This window comes from Heptranchias perlo, chromosome 18 (genome assembly GCF_035084215.1).
Source record: "Heptranchias perlo isolate sHepPer1 chromosome 18, sHepPer1.hap1, whole genome shotgun sequence".
NCBI lineage: Eukaryota > Metazoa > Chordata > Chondrichthyes > Hexanchiformes > Hexanchidae > Heptranchias > Heptranchias perlo.
Genome location: NC_090342.1, coordinates 23,650,126 through 23,667,348, shown reverse-complemented (window position 1 = coordinate 23,667,348; position 17,223 = coordinate 23,650,126). Strand labels below are relative to the sequence as shown.

Here is a 17,223-nt window from a genome sequence, read left to right as displayed (position 1 = left end):
GAGTAGGGGTTAGCCATTTAGGACTGAGATGAGGAGGAATTTCTTTACTCAGAGGGTTGTGAATCTTTGGAATTCTTTACCCCAGAGGGCTGTGGATGCTCAGTCATTGAGTATATTCAAGGCTGAGATCGATAGATCTTTGGACTCCAGGGGAAATCAAAGGATATAGGGATCAGGCAGGAAAGTGGAGTTGAGGTTGAAGATCAGCAATGATCTTATTAAATGGCGAAGCAGGCTCGAGGGGCCGTAAAGCCTACTCCTGCTCCTATTTCTTTTGCATTTCAAGGGAAGCTAGTAAATAAGCACACGAGAGAGAAAGGAATTGAAGGATATGCTGATAGGGTTTGATTAAGTAGGGTGGGAGAAGGCTCGTGTGGAGCATAAATGCTGGCATAGACAAGTTGGATCAAATGGCCTGTTTCTGTGCTGTAGACTTGATGATGAATGTCAGAGGATGTGTTGTGTTAGAGTGGTTCACTCCCCAACTCCCCCAAAAGCTCACTAGTTATCCTTGCCCCTACTTAATTATGTACTACCCTCCCTTACATTTTACTACTCAAATCCAAGTACCTACTATCCACCAAATCATCACGACTTTCCTCCACCAACTACTCACTTCTATTGAGACACCTCACTCATCTAGCCTGCTTAACTACTGCCACACTCCTACATCCTTACAAACTCAATTCCCTCACAAAACACATATCCTCTCACTTACAGCAAACAGCGCAGCGTGATCCAGTTCTTTATAAAAGATGATCCTCAACTTCAAGATCTAAAAGGATATCCACTGTAGCATATTTAATATACATACAAATATGCATACATTGCACTGTTTCAATATCATAATATGCTGTACAAGTTTGCAGAAGTGTCATTCCAATGTGTCATTCGCTGGTCAGTCTTGACTAGCTATTGGGTTAATAATTTCTGCTTGGTGGCATTGTTATACTGATAACTTTTTTGATTGAAATCAACATTATTGCACAATTTCTTTTTTGAAGTCATTATTAAAACACAGAGGCATCTGAATATAATTTTTGTCGCATAGGTGGGCTGAATTAGTAATTCACACAAAATCGAGAATCATGCTCAGCATCACGAATGCGGTTTAAATTGTTTACCATGATTCCTCGTGTATTCTGTAACCCCCAGCTTAATTAATTAAAATCATAAAATCATCTCAAATACGAATTACATTGATGATGAGTCCTGACTGGTTCCAGTGACTTTGCTGTGACAACCACCAATATCTACCCCTCCATTCAAAATTAGGGCTGTCTGTTCTCAATTGTGGAATCCTTTCCATGAAATGTACATTATAAAAATTCAGACATGATGAGCTATACTGTAAAACAAAGGCAAATTGTTGAAATTAGGAGGATAGTGTTGAGGAAAGTATCCTATTAAAAATACACTCTTTTTTCCCTTCCCTGCCCCCCCCACCACTTACCAACACAATACTAAAAAAGCATGAATACCTCGCAATTTAAATTTTAATTTATTGTTCTCTACTGTTTTAGGTCTTGTCCAGCACCAGGAGAGCTAAACTACAGATGTCAGTTAGAGGCACATCAGAATTCTATGGGACACTGCATTGAACGATATCCTAAAATGACTCAAATTCCAAGTCAGAAGCCTTTCAAACTAGGAAGAGTCAATAGCAACTGAGTACAAAATCAGAATCCACTTGGTATTCATTTTTCCCAATTCAGGTGCCTAGTGATCAGCTTTCTAATTGATATTTAATGTTGCGTTAAGGGCATTCAGGAGGTGGAGGGTGAACAGCCAGTAGTCATGGTCCATATTGGTACCAACGACATAGGTAAAAAAAGGGATGAGGTCCTGCAAAGTGAATTTAAGGAGTTAGGAGATAAATTAAAAAGCAGGACTTCAAAGGTCGTGATCTCAGGATTACTACCGGTGCCACGTGCTAGTGAGTATAGGAACAGGAGAATAGACCGGATGAATGCGTGGCTGCAGGGATGGTGCAGGAGGGAGGGATTTAGATTCCTGGGACATTGGGACCGGTTCTGGGGAAGGTGGGACCTGTACAAGCGTGACGGGTTACACCCGAGCAGGACCGGGACCAATGTCCTCGCAGGGGTGTTTGCTAGTGCTGTTGGGGAAGGTTTAAACAAGAGTGGCAGGGGGATGGGAACCTGAGCGGGGAGTCAGAAGGGAGTAAAGTTGAGAGCAGCAAGAGAGGGGAAGACCCAGGGGAAATTTACAATACAAATAGTACAAACAGTTGTTCAAGAACAAGTGAAAGGGAAAAGCGTAGAGCAGCGGAAGAAAGTGTACTTTAGGCACGACAGATAAAGTAAAAACTAGAAGGCGTAAGGCGGTTAACCCAGCATCAAAGCTGAAGGTCAGGCTAGCGTGTGTGGCCCAACTAAGAGTTCTATATACAAATGCACGGGGTATAAGGAATAAATTAAATGAACTACAGGTTCAAATTCAAATTGGAGGGTATGACATGATAGCTATTACTGAGACATGGCTGCAGGATGGTCAGGATTGGGAACTAAACATACCAGGTTATAAGGTCTACAGGAGAGATAGGGAAAATGGAAGAGGGGGAGGAGTTGCCTTAATGATTAGAGATGAAATCACTTCAATGATAAAGGGGGATATAATGAGAGGTAAGCAGCCAACAGAGACCTTATGGATTGAATTGAGAAATAGGAAAGGATCTAATTATATAAAAAGAAAAAGGGTGGCTAAGGCAAACATAGGTCCTTTAGAGGATGAGACCGGGAAATTAATGGTGGGAAACATGGAGATGGCAAAAATGCTGAACAAATATTTTGTTTCAGTCTTTACGGTAGAGGACACTAAGAATATCCCAACACTGGACAAACAGGGGGCTCTAGGGGGGGGGAGGAGCTAAATACGATTAAAATCACTAAGGAATTGGTACTCAGGAAATTAATGGGACTCAAGGCAGATAAATCCCCCGGACCTGATGGCTTACATCCTAGGGTCTTGAGGGAAGTGGCAGTAGGGATTGTGGATGCTTTGGTAATAATTTTCCAAAATTCTCTGGACTCGGCAAAGGTCCCGGCAGATTGGAAAACTGCTAATGTAACACCCTTATTTAAAAAGGGTAGTAGGCAGAAGGCTGGAAATTATAGACCAGTTAGCCTAACATCTGTGGTGGGTAAAATTTTGGAGTCTATTATTAAGGAGACAGTAGCGGAACATTTGGATAAACATAAATTAATAGAACAAAGTCAGCATGGCTTTACGAAGGGGAAGTCATGTCTGACAAATTTGCTTGAGTTCTTTGAGGATATAACGTACAGGGTTGATAAAGGGGAACCAGTGGACGTAGTGTATTTGGACTTCCAGAAGGCATTCGACAAGGTGCCACATAAAACATTATTGCTCAAGATAAAGAATCACTGGATTGGGGGGAATATTCTGGCATGGGTGGAGGATTGGTTATCTAACAGGAAGCAGAGAGTTGGGATAAATGGTACATTCTCGGACTGGCAACCTGTAGCCAGTGGTGTTCCGCAGGGGTCGGTGCTGGGTCCCCAACTCTTTACAATCTATATTAACGATTTGGAGGAGGGGACCGAGTGTAACATATCAAAGTTTGCAGATGATACAAAGATGGGAGGGAAAGTAGAGAGTGAGGAGGACATAAAAAACCTACAAGGGGATATAGACTGGCTGGGTGAGTGGGCGGAGATTTGGCAGATGCAATACAATATTGGAAAATGTGAGGTTATGCACTTTGGCAGGAAAAATCAGAGAGCAAATTATCTTATTGGCGAGAAACTGGAAAGTACTGCAGTACAAAGGGATTTGGGGGTCCTAGTGCAAGAAAATCAAAACGTTAGTATGCAGGTGCAGCAGGTGATCAAGAAGGCCAACGGAATGTTGGCTTTTATTGCTAGGGGGATAGAATATAAAAACAGGGAGGTATTGCTGCAGTTATATAAGGTATTGGTGAGGCCGCACCTGGAATACTGCATACAGTTTCGGTCTCCATACTTAAGAAAAGACATACTTGCTCTCGAGGCAGTACAAAGAAGGTTCACTCGGTTAATCCCAGGGATGAGGGGGTGGACATATGAGGAGAGGTTGAGTAGATTGGGACTCTACTCATTGGAGTTCAGAAGAATGAGAGGCAATCTTATTGAAACATATATGATTGTGAAGGGGCTTGATCGGGTGGATGCGGTAAGGATGTTCCCAAGGATGGGTGAAACTAGAACTAGGGGGCATAATCTTAGAATAAGGGGCTGCTCTTTCAAAACTGAGATGAGGAGAAGCTTCTTCACTCAGAGGGTAGTAGGTCTGTGGAATTTGCTGCCCCAGGAAGCTGTGGAAGCTACATCATTAAATAAATTTAAAACAGAAATAGACAGTTTCCTAGAAGTAAAGGGAATTAGGGGTTACGGGGAGCGGGCAGGAAATTGGACATGAATTTAGATTTGAGGTTAGGATCAGATCAGCCATGATCTTATTGAATGGCGGAGCAGGCTCGAGGGCCCGATTGGCCTACTCCTGCTCCTATTTCTTATGTTCTTATGTAAGACGATAGTGGGAGTTGTATATAGGAGCCCTGGCGGCAGCTCTGAAGTGCTAGATTGTATAAATGCAGAGATTACACAAGCGTGTAAGAAAGGCATAGTGGTCTTAATGGGGGACTTTAACCTTCACATAGATTGGGAAAAGCAGACTAGCAACTGTCAGAAAGGTAGCGAATTTCTTGAGTGTGTCCGGGATAGTTTTCTACAGCAGTATGTCCTAGAGGCAACAAGGGGGTAAGCCATACTAGATTTAGTAATGAGTAATGAACCAGATTTAGTTAATGGCTTAACTGTGCGTGAACATCTATCCAATAGTGATCATAACATGATCGAGTTCAATGTAGTGTTTGAAAGGGTAAAAAGTGAATCAGCTGCTAAGATTCTAGACTTGGGTAAGGCTGACTTCAATGGGATGAGATAGAGACTGTCCACGGTAAACTGGGCAAATCTGTTAATGGGTAAAACGACTGATGATCAGTGGGAAATGTTTAAAGAAACATTTAACGTGATACAGAAGCGGTTTATACCCCTGAGGGGCAAGAACTCTACTTGCCAAAAAAACCAGCCATGGACAACTAAAGAGGTAAGGGACAGTATAAGACATAAGGAAAGGGCATACAAAAAGACAAAAAATGGCACAGATCCTGGTGAATGGGAAAGATACAAAGATCAACAAAGGGTCACAAAACAGATAGGAAGAGCTACAAAAAGAGAGTATGAAAAGAAACTCGCAAGGGATATCAAAACCAATACGAAGAACTTTTATAGTTACATTAGGAAAAAGAGGGTGGTCAGGAGCAGTGTTGGCCCCTTAAAAACTGAAAGTGGGGATATTGTCATTGACAATGGGGAAATGGCGGACATGTTGAACAACTACTTTGCGTCAGTATTTACAGTTGAAAAAGAAGATAGCATGCCGGAAATCCCAAGAAAACTTATATTGAATCGGGGATAGGGACTCGATAAAATTAATATAAGTAAAGCAACAGTGATGAAGAAAATAATAGCACGAAAGAATGACAAGTCCCCAGGACCAGATGGTTTCCATCCCAGGGTTTTAAAGGAAGTAGGTGAGCACATTGCAGATGCCCTAACTATAATCTTTCAAAGTTCTCTAGATTCAGGAACTGTCCCTCTCGATTGGAAAATTGCACATGTCACTCCGCTTCTTAAGAAAGGAGAGGGAAACCGGGGAATTATAGACCAGTTAGCCTAACATCTGTTGTGGGGAAAATGCTGGAGTCTATAATTAAGGATAGGGTGACTGAACACCTCGAGAATTTTCAGTTAATCAGAGAGAGCCAGCATGGATTTGTGAAAGGTAGGTCGTGCCTGACAAACCTGATTGAATTTTTTGAAGAGGTGACTAAAGTAGTGGACAGGGGAATGTCAATGGATGTTATTTATATGGATTTCCAGAAGGCATTTGATAAGGTCCCGCATAAGAGACTGTTAGCTAAGATAGAAGCCCATGGAATCGAGGGAAAAGTATGGACTTGGTTAGGAAGTTGGCTGAGCGAAAGGCGACAGAGAGTAGGGATAATGGGTCGGTACTCACATTGGCAGGATGTGACTAGTGGTGTCCCACAGGGATCTGTCTTGGGGCCTCAATTATTCATAATATTTATTAACGACTTAGATGAAGGCATAGAAAGTCTCATATCTAAGTTTGCCGATGACACAAAGATTGGTGGCATTGTAAGCAGTGTAGATGAAAACATAAAATTACAATGCGATATTGATAGATTAGGTGAATGGGCAAAACTGTGGCAAATGGAATTCAATGTAGACAAATGTGAGGTTATCCACTTTGGAACAAAAAAGGATAGAACAGGGTACTTTCTAAATGGTAAAAAGTTAAAAACAGTGGATGTCCAAAGGGACTTAGGGGTTCAGGTACATCGATCATTGAAGTGTCATGAACAGGTGCAGGAAATAATCAAGAAGGCAAATGGAATGCTGGCCTTTATACTAGAGGACTAGAGTACAAGGGGGCAGAAGTTATGCTGCAGTTATACAAAACCCTGGTTCGACCGCACCTGGAGTACTGTGAGCAGTTCTGGGCAGCACATCTTCGGAAGGACATATTGGCCTTGGAGGGAGTGCAGCGTAGGTTTACCAGAATGATACCCGGACTTCAAGGGTTAAGTTACAAGGAGAGATTACACAAATTGGGGTTGTATTCTCTAGAGTTTCGAAGGTTAAGGGGTGATCTGATCAAAGTTTATAAGATATTAAGGGGAACAGATAGGGTGGATGGAGAGAAACTATTTCCACTGGTTGGGGATTTTAGGAGTAGGGGGCACAGTCTAAAAATTAGAGCCAGACCTTTCAGGAGCGAGATTAGAAAACATTTCTCCACACAAAGGGCAAACAGCAATTGATACTAGCTCAATTGCTAAATTTAAATCTGAGATAGATAGCTTTATGGCAACCAAAGGTATTAAGGGATATGGGCCAAAGGCAGGTATATGGAGTTAGATCACAGATCATCCATGATCTTATCAAATGGCGGAGCAGGCACGAGGGGCTGAATGGCCTACTCCTGTTCCTATGTTCCTAACTGCTAGTTGCCTAAAATGATAGTTGGAAGCTCAGTATTGTTTCTAATGATGTCAGGTGCTCATATGGCTAAACAGTCATTTACCTCCACATAAAAAGCCGTTGGTCTGTTGTTAATAGAAAGTTCAATTTTTCCACAAAGATTCCCATCAAGTCAAAAAGCTGTATTGGAAAATTCAATTTGATCTTAGATGGATCAACTACATTCTCTTTTTAGACATTTCAGCCTCATTTAAAGTTTGATATGTTTCATGGTTGGTACAGCATAGGAGGCCATTCGGACCATTGTGCCTGTTCTGGCTCTTTGAAAAAGCTATCCAATTAGTCCCATTCCCCTGCTCTTTCCCCATAGCCCTGTAAATTTTTTCCCTTCAAGTATTTATCCAATTCTCTTTTGAAAGTGGATAGTGAATCTGCTTCTACTACTGTTTCAGGCAGTGCATTCCAGATCATTACAACTAGCTGCATAAAAAAAGTTTCCTCATGTCGCCTCTGGCTCATTTGCTGATCACCTGAAATCTGTTTTTTGGAAACAGTTTCTGCTTATTTACTCTGTCAAAACTGTTCATGGTTTTGAACACCTATCAAATCTCCCCTTAACCTTCTCTGTTCTAAGGAGAACAACCCCAGTCTCTCCACATAACTGAAGTCCCTCATCGCTGGTACTATTCCAGTAAATCTCTTCTGCACCCTCTCTAAGGCACTGACATACTTCCTAAAGTGTGGTGCCCAGAATTGTACACAATAGTCCAGCTGAGGCCTAACCAGTGTTTTATAAAGGTTTGTCATAACTTCCTTGCTTTTGTACTCTATGCCCCTATTAATAAAAAAGCATATAGGATCCTGGGCTTTAACAGCCGTCTCAACTTGTCCTGCTACCTTCAAAGATTTGTGTATGTGCATCCCCACGTCTCTTTGTTCCTGCACCCCCTTTAAAATTGTACCATTTAGTTTATATTGTCTCTCCTCATTCTTCCTACCAAAATGCATCACTTCACACTTCTCTACGTTCAATTTCATCTGCCATGTGTCTGCCCATTTCACCAGTCTTTCTATGTCCTCCTGAAGTCTGTTACTATCCTCCACGTTGTTTACTACATTTCCGAGTTTCGTGTCATCTGCAAACTTTGAAATTATACCCTCTATATTCAAGTCCAGGTCATTAATATACATCAAAGAGAGCAGTGGTCCTAATGCTGACCCCTGGGGTACACCATTGTATACTTCCCTCCAGGTTGAGAAACAACCAGTCACCATTACTCTCTGCTTTCGGTCCCCTAGCCAATTTTGTATCCATGTGTCCACTGTAACTTTAATCCCAGGGGCTTTAATTTTGCTAATAAGTCTATTATGTGATACTTTATCGAATGCCTTTCGAAAGTCCATATAGACATCAACCGCAATATCCTTCCTTGCCCCCTTGTAGGGATGTGTCTACTCTGTACCCGAACCAACTCCTCCTTGAAGGCCTCCCATTGTTCAATTACTGTTTTGCCTAACAATTTTTGATTCCAATCCATATGGGCAAGATCCCTTTTTAACTCATCAAAATTTGCCCTCCTCCGGTTAAGCATTTTCACATTTGATTGTGCTTTGTCTTTTCCATAACTATTCTAAACCTAATGATATTATGATCACTGTTCCCCAAATGCTCCTCCACTGAAACACGCTCCACCTGCCCCACTTCATTCCCCAGAATTAGATCCAGCACTGTTTCCTTCCTGGTTGGGCTGGAAACACATTGTTCCAGAAAGTTTTCTTGAACACATTTCAGGAATTCTTCCCCCCCTTCCCCCCATTATCACTACTCTATATAGTTCTTGCATCTTTCTGTAATTTTCCTGCATATTTGCTCCTGTATCTCCTTCCCACTATTTGGTGGCCTATAGTATACAGCCAGTAGCGCAAGAGCTCTTCTATTATTCCTTAATTCTAACCAAATAGATTCTGACTTTCATGCCTCAACTATCTCATCCCTTTCCAGTGCTATAATGTAAGGAGTCGCACAACACCAGGTTATAGTCCAACAGCTTTATTTGAAATCACAAGCTTTCGGAACTTTGCTCCTTCGTCAGGTGAAGTGACTTCACCTGATGAAGGAGCAAAGCTCCGAAAGCTTGTGATTTCAAATAAAGCTGTTGGACTATAACCTGGTGTTGTGCGACTCCTTACATTTATCCACCCCAGTCCATCACAGGCATCTCCACATCAGTGCTATAATAGTTTCTTTGATCAATACTGCCACTCCCTTCCTTTCTTTCCTTCCCTATCTTTCCTGAATACTTTGTAGCCAGAAATATTAAGTGCCCAATTCTCCTCTTCTCTGAGCCAAGTCTTTGTTATTGCCACTATATCACTGGAACAGGAGCAGGCCATATAACCCCCAAAGCCTGTTCCGCCATTCAATTAGATCTGTGACCTAACTGCATATACCCAGCTTAGCCCCAAATCCCTTAATACCTTTAGTTAATAAAAATTAGCATCAATTGTCATTTGCGAAAGACAGTTCCAAACTTCTACCACCCTTTGCGTGTAGAAGTGTTTCCTAACTTCACTCCTGAAAGTCCTGGCTCTAATTTTTAGGCTATGTCCCTTGGTCCTAGACTCTCCAGCCAGCGAAAATAGTTTCTCTCCATCTACACTATCAGTTCCCCTTAATAACTTGAAAACTTCGATCAAATCACCCCTTCTAAATTCCAGGGAATACAACCCTAGTTTGTGTAATCTCTCCTCGTAATTTAACCCTTGGAGTCCAGGTATTATTCTAGTAAATCTACGCTGCACTCCCTCCAAAGCCAATACATCCTTCCTAAGGTGCGGTGCCCAGAACTGAACACAGTACTTCAAGTGTAGTCTAACCAGGGGTTTATACAGCTGCAGCATAACTTTTACGCCCTTGTATTCTAGTCCTCTAGATATAAAGGCCAGCATTCCATGTGCCTTTTTGATTATTTTCTGTACCTATCCATGACATTTTAATGATGTACATGGACTCCTAAGTCTCTTTGGACCTCCACTGGTTCGAGCTATTCACCATTTAGAAAGTATTCTGGTCTATCCTTTTTAGGTCCAAAGTGGATGACCTCACACTTGCATATACTGAAATCCATTTGCCACAGTTTTGCCCATTTAATCTATTAATATCTCTCTGTAATTTTATGCTTCTATCTGCACTGCTTACAATGCTGCCTATCTTTGAGTCGTCGGCAAACTTGGATATGTGGCTCTCTAGCCCATCATCTAAGTTGTTAATAAATAGTGAATAGTTGACCATAAGAGATAGGAGCAGGAGTAGGCCATTCGGCCCCTCGAGCCTGCTCCACCATTCAATGAGGTTATGGCTGATCTGATTTTTACCTCATCCACTTTCCCGCCCTTTCCCCATATCCTTTGACTCCCTTGCTGATCAAAAATTTGTCTAACTCAGCCTTGAATGTATTGAGGCCCCAACACAGATCCCTAGGGATACCACTAGTCACATCCTGCCAATTATCTCTACTCTCTGTCTCCTACCCCTCAGCCAATTTTCTAACTAGGTCAATAATTTTCCCTCAATTCCATAAGCTTCAACTTTAGCCAACAGTCTCTTATGAGGGACTTTATCGAATGCCTTGTAGAATCATCTACAGGATGCACTGCAGTAACTCGCCAAGACTTCTTTGACAGCGCCTCCCAGACCCGCAAACTCTGCCAACTAGAAGGACATGGGCAGCAGGCACATGGGAACAGCACCACCTGCACATGCCCGTCCAAGTCACACACCATCCCGACTTGGAAATATATCGCCGTTCCTTCATCGTCGCTGGGTCAAAATCCTGGAACTCCCTACCTAACAGCACTGTGGAAGAACCTTCACCATACGGACTACAGCGGTTCAAGAAGGTGGCTCACCACCACCTTCTCAAGGGCAATTAGGGATGGGCAATAAATGCTGGCCTTGCCAGCGACGCTCACATCCGATGAACGAATAAAAAAAAGTCCATATAAAAACAACATCCATAGACATTCCCCTGTCCACTACTTTAGTCCCTTTTCAAAAACTTCAATCAGGTGCGTCAGGCATGACCTACCCTTTACAAATCCATGCTAGTTCTCTCTGATCAGCTGAAAATTTTCAAAGTGTTCAGTCACTCTATCCTTAATTATAGACTCTCATAATGTTAGGCTAACTGGTCTATAATTCCCTGCTTTCCCTCTCTCACCTTTCTTAAACAGCGGAGTGACGTGCAATTTTCCAATCTAAAACGAACGGTTCCTGAATCGAGAGAACTTTGGAAGTCTCATGTGGCGACTTGAGCCTGCAGCTCACCAACCTTATTTACCACGCTACGTGCGTTTACGTACACACACTCCAATTTCTTAGACTGCCTCGCATTTGCCCCCTGTCTGACCTCTCCTATTTTTGGACCATTCTTTACTCTAGTGCTACTTGTCCCTCCCAGTCCTCTGTGCACCTTGTTTCTCCTCTCTAATGTTTCATCCTGGTGCCCATCCCCCTGCCAAATAAGTTTAAACTCACAGCACTAGTTTACCTTCCTGCGAGGACATTGATCCCAGCTCTGTTGAGGTGCAACCTGTCCATCTTGAACAGATCCCTCCTGCCCCAGAACTGGTCCCAATGCCCCAGGAATCTGAAGCCATCCTCCTGCATCATTGCTCCAGCCACATATTAACATGTCTTATCCTACTATTCCTATACTCACTAGCAAATGGCACTGAAAGTAATCCAGAGATTACTGCCTTTGAGATAGCATTTCAATCAATAAAACTATCAATGGGTTGCAGAAAATAGTAGAGTCCCTTGCAGCATACAAAAAGATTGTATTTAGTTTGTGTTTTACAAAAAGGAAAAAAAAATCATTATTTGAACTCAAATATGGCCACATTAAAATTATTTCCCACAAACTTGTTTTTCAGCTTCTTGCATCAAATCTTCATGGTTATACTTCTGCAGCTACTTTTAACACAATTTGATGTACATACCTTACTAGAAACAGTTTTCAAACTACTTTTAATTGCAGTGCCTACATCCTCAGTATGCTACAGTGCCTAAAAAATTCTATTTTGCAATGCAGAAATATTTTCAAAAGAATGCAATATATGTATTTCTGCACTTTCCCCTCAAACTCACCTTCTTTATCTGTGGCTGGTCCTCCAAGTGGAAAGCCTACTTCAACAGCATGGTCTGGACTTTTGAACATTGATACCCCTTTCACCTTGGTTGTTCCATAGTATGGTGACTGATGAAGTTTCTTTTTTGTATCATGCTCAGTGATTAGATGAGAACAACTGTACAAAACAGAAGTAAGGTGTTACTTACATAAGATTTATGCAAACTAGAAGAAATATTTTTGGACAACTGTTCACTTTTTCTACCATGGAAATACTATTGTTAAATTTTTAAAAATAATTTGTAGGCACTGTGCCTTAATATGCAGAGATAAGAGCAAATTTTCAGCGGTTTCATTCCGAAATCTTATCCTAACTTCCAAATTTTTTAACGTTTGTCCCCTTATATTTGGGCCTTTTACCAAAGTGAATAACTTGGCTTGATCGAGTTAGTCAATTCCCTTCATAAATTTAAAAATTCAATTACATCACCTCAAACTTTCCTCCCGCTCCCCCCCCCCCCACAAAAGTAAACAAGTCCACTTTCTTCATAATTTAATAATGATACTCGGAATCAGCTTCGTCGATCATCTCTGTTCCTTCACAAGGGTAATAACTGCTTTGATTAGGTGACCAGATTGCACACAGTACTATATGAAGGGTCAAGAATCATCTTACAAAGCAACAATGCTACTTCTTGATCTATAACCTCAGCATCATCCTTACTTACATGTTCACAGAGTATGCTGCAACTAACAAAGTCTTTTTGAAAACTTAGTTCCAGAATGGTCTACAGCAATGCTGAATTTTTAATTTGATGACATTACAGTGTACAACTTCTTTCTATAATTCTAGAAATATACTCATGTAAATGAGATATCCTGTTGGATTTTGCAGAGTTCTCCACCAATGCATTCGTTCTCTTCTGAAGCTGGCAGTTCAGGCTGGGTTATGGTTCCACAAGCACTGGAAGCAAACCAGTATCCAACTCAGTTGGCCACTCTTCACCTGCACATCACAGCCAAGCCCAGTCCTGTCCTCACCTGAGGGAGGATTTCTGGATGGGAAACCTGGAAGTATGAGTATAGCGGATGTCCTGCAGAATTTAACTGCAAGACGTCGTTTAAATTTTCTCAGCAGGTTTCCCGTGCAACAGCCAGCTAGATTGATAGGCTGGCTGGCTGCCTGGCAACGGATGCCGGGCAAGTCTGACATCGCCGGGGGGGGGGCGTTGATATGTGTTGGGGGGAGAGCAACACTGGGGAATGGGGGCTCGGGGAGCATGATTGGGGAATGGGGGCTCGGGGAGAGAGATGGAGACTGGGGAATGGAAGCTCGTGTGGAGAGAGAGAGAGAGAGACTGGGGAATGGAGGCTCAGGGAGAGTAGATGGAGACTGGGGAATGTGGGCTCAGGGAAAGAGATGGAGACTGGGGAATGGGAGCGCTGCCGGAGATACAGCTAATTCTGGGATATTTGGCTCATCCAATTTACCATACAATGACCATTTTGAAAATAAAGGACACCTGATGCAAGCCCCTTAGGTGTCCCTAATTTGCAGGTGTCACTGTACTTGGGTACCCAAATCCCTCACCAATGAGAAAATATTCCAATTTATCTTTCTTAGATCTGTAGTGGATGACCTCACACTTCCCCACATTGAACTACATCTGCCATAGATTTCCCCACTCTCATAATATCTGCACACAGGTATTTTCCAGTAGCGATTCACTGGTTTAAAAATAGCCAGAACCCTGGCTGATTCTCTCCCCATGCCAATAGCCAAAAGTACTGAGATCAATTGTAGCACACAACTATTATCCCGGCAGAGATAAACTAACCAAGTATTGACCAGAAATTGAGCATTTGGCTTTGTGATCTGTATGTCTCTGTATAAAACCAGAAAGTACCTTTACATAAAATAAAAACAGAAAATGCTGGAAATACTCAGCAAGTCAGGCAGCATCTGTGGAGAAAGAAACAGAGTTAACGTTTCAGGTCGATGATCTTTCGACCTTTACATACTAGCCCACCAATGCATTAGTGATACTACTGCCACACCAAGCGCATTACTATGCGTCACTTCTAAACAGCAATAAATGCAAGAAATTAAACAGTAAAATCCTTACGCATGGTGTCCATTCATAATTGCATAATCTTCAGCTGTCCAGCCTTTATCTTCTTTTAAAGAAACGTCTGCATCGTAACGTAGAAGTAGCTTAACCAAGCTAATCTGTCCATTACTTGCAGCAATCATCAGGGCAGTTCTAGAAGGAACAGAATACAGAAGATTTACAAATCACTGCACTATGTCATATATAATTGAGTTACAGACCATGGGTGTCACACACAGCTGACTGACTTATCTTGCTTTTCTTAAAAAAAATCTGAATGTACAATTCGCTTGAAGTGTAATCAGTAACTCATGGAGACAATTTATTTGATACAAGTGTCCATTCTGATCCCCTCCCATCTGGCGGCAAAGAATTTAAGGCATCTCCTCCTTTTGGGGTTGTCATTAATGCTAGATTGATTTTATGTTATTATTACAGCCAATGATTTTATTATTCCTGCTAGATGGGCTTTTTCCTGGGTTTCTCAGGCCCAAAACACAATTTTTGGCACATGGAGCAAGTCATAAAAGGCTAGTAACGCCATTTCAATTTGGCAACAGAGCAACGCATTTCACAGTGGTTGGGCTTGCCCATTTGTCATCCTTGGTATAGGATGAAAACTCCATTGGTAGCATTTACAGCACTCCAGCAACACTAACCTGAATACCAAAGGAACATTTTTACTAAAGGGCATTTGCAGCAGTTTCATAGAATCATAGAATGGTTACAGTACGGAAGGAGGTCATTCGGCCCATCAAGTCTGAGCTGGCTCTGCGCAAGAGCAATCCAGCTAGTCCCACTCCCCCGCTCTTTCCCCGTAGCCCTGCAAATATTTTCCCTTCAAGTACTTATCCAATTCCCTTTTGAAAGACACGATTCAATCTGCCTCCATCACCCCCTCAGGCAGTGCATTCCACATCATAACCACTTGCTGTGTAAAAAAGTTTTTCTTCATGTCGCCTTTGATTCTTTTGTCAATCACCTTAAATCTATGTCCTCTGATTCTTGACCCTTCCTCCAATGGGAACAGTTTCTCTCTATCTACTCTGTGTATACCCTTCATGATTTTAAATACCTCCATCAAATCTCGTCTCAACCTTTTCTGCTCTGAGGAGAACAACCCCAGCTTCTCCAGTCTATCTACGCAACTGAAGTCCTTCATCCCTAGAACCAGTCTAGTAAATCTCTTCTGCGCTCTCTCCAAGGCCTTCACATCTTTCCTAAAGTGCGGTGCCCAGAATTGGACACAATACTCCAGTTGTGGCTGAACCAGTGTTTTATAAAGGTTCATCATAACTTCCTTGCTTTTGTACTCTATGCCTATTTATAAAGCCAAGGATCCCGTATGCTTTTTTTAACTGCTTTCTCAACCTGTCCTGCCACCTTCAAGATTTGAGCACATATACCCCCAGATCTCTCTGTTCCTGCACCCCTTTTTAGAATTGTACCCGTAAGTTTATAATGCCTCTCCTCGTTCTTCCTCCCAAAATGTATCACTTCGCACTTCTCTGCGTTAAATTTCATCTGCCATGTGTCCGCCCATTTCACCAGCCTATGTCCTCTTGAAGTCTATCACTATCCTCCTCACTATTCACTATACTTCCAAGTTTTGTGTCATCTGCAAAATTGGAAATTGTGCCCTGTACACCCAAGTCCAAGTCATTAGTATGTATCAAGAAAAGCAGTGGTCCTAATACTGACCCCCGGGGAACACCGCTGTCCCTCCAGTCCGAAAAACAACCATTCACCACTACTCTCTGTTTCCTGTCACTGAGCCAATTTCGTATCCATGCTGCCACTGCCCTTTTTATTCCATAGGCTTCATCTTTGATGACAAGCCTATTATGTGGCACTTTATCAAACACCTTTTGGAAGTCCATATATACCACATCAGCCGCATTGCCCTCATCAACCCTTTCTGTTACCTCATCAAAAAACTCAATCAAGTTAGTTAAATACGATTTGCCTTTAACAAATCCGTGCTGGCTTTCCTTTATTAATCCACACTTGTCCAAGCCACTTTAACTTTGTCCTGGATTATCGTTCCAAAAGTTTCCCCACCACCGAGGTTAAACTGACTGGCTTGTAGTTGCCGGGTTTATCCTTACACCCTTTTTTGAACAATGGTGTAACATTCAGAATTCTCCAGTCCTCTGGCACCACCCCCTTATCGAAGGATGATTGGAAGATTATGGCCAGTACCTCCGCAATTTCCACTCTTACTTCCCTCAGCGACCTAGGATGCATCCCATCCGGACCAGGTGACTTATCTACTTTAAGTACAGCCAGCCTTTCTAGTACCTCCTCTTTATCAATTTTTAGCCCATCCAGTATCTCAACTACCTCCACTTTTATTGTGACTTTGGCAGCATCTTCTTCCTTGGTAAAGACAGATGCAAAGTACTCAATTTAGTACCTCAACCAAGCCCTCTGCCTCCATGCATAGATCTCCTTTTTGGTCCCTAATCGGTCCCACCTTTCCTCTTACTGTTTATATGTCTATAGAAGACTTCTAGATTCCCTTTCAGGGAAGCCAAAAATCTCTAGTCAAACTGCAGAATACTCAGTGGAACTGCTATATTGAAGGGGTCAACTGTAGTCTATTGCTGTAGTGAGACTGTCTATATAAAATTTTCCACAAGCTGAAAGGATGGTGTCCTGACAGGCCTCAACATTCCTCAACACCAAGCAAGTTGACAGCCTGGTTGACCTTTTTAATTTCTAACAATTCCTTTGTGTCAATGAGCCACGTGCATTTATCTTCCTCTTGCTCTCTTCCCTTCCATTCCTCCCAGTAATCAGCAATTAGAAGGATGTAAATCTGCAAAGTTCAAAGCTGTTATCCTTTGTGAAATTCAGAAGAAAGGTACTACGTTGAAAATAGAAGAAGAT

The 17,223-nt window shown here is 42.1% G+C and overlaps 1 protein-coding gene across 5 annotated transcripts in view; it reads right to left on the bottom strand.

Moving 5' to 3' along the window:
* The window catches only part of si:ch211-272n13.3 (ankyrin repeat domain-containing protein 26), a 191,437-nt gene that overhangs the window by 153,658 nt on the left and 20,556 nt on the right, over positions 1-17,223 (bottom strand). For all 5 annotated transcript variants that reach the window (XR_010966206.1, XM_067999525.1, XM_067999526.1 and 2 more), the window contains exons 5-6: positions 14,347-14,484; positions 12,241-12,398 (exon numbers count right to left, since the gene is read on the bottom strand). Coding sequence is in view for 4 of the 5 variants with exons in the window: in XM_067999525.1 (XP_067855626.1) it covers positions 12,241-12,398; positions 14,347-14,484 (296 nt within the window). In the remaining variant the exon portion in view is untranslated. The remainder of the gene's footprint in view (positions 1-12,240; positions 12,399-14,346; positions 14,485-17,223) is intronic.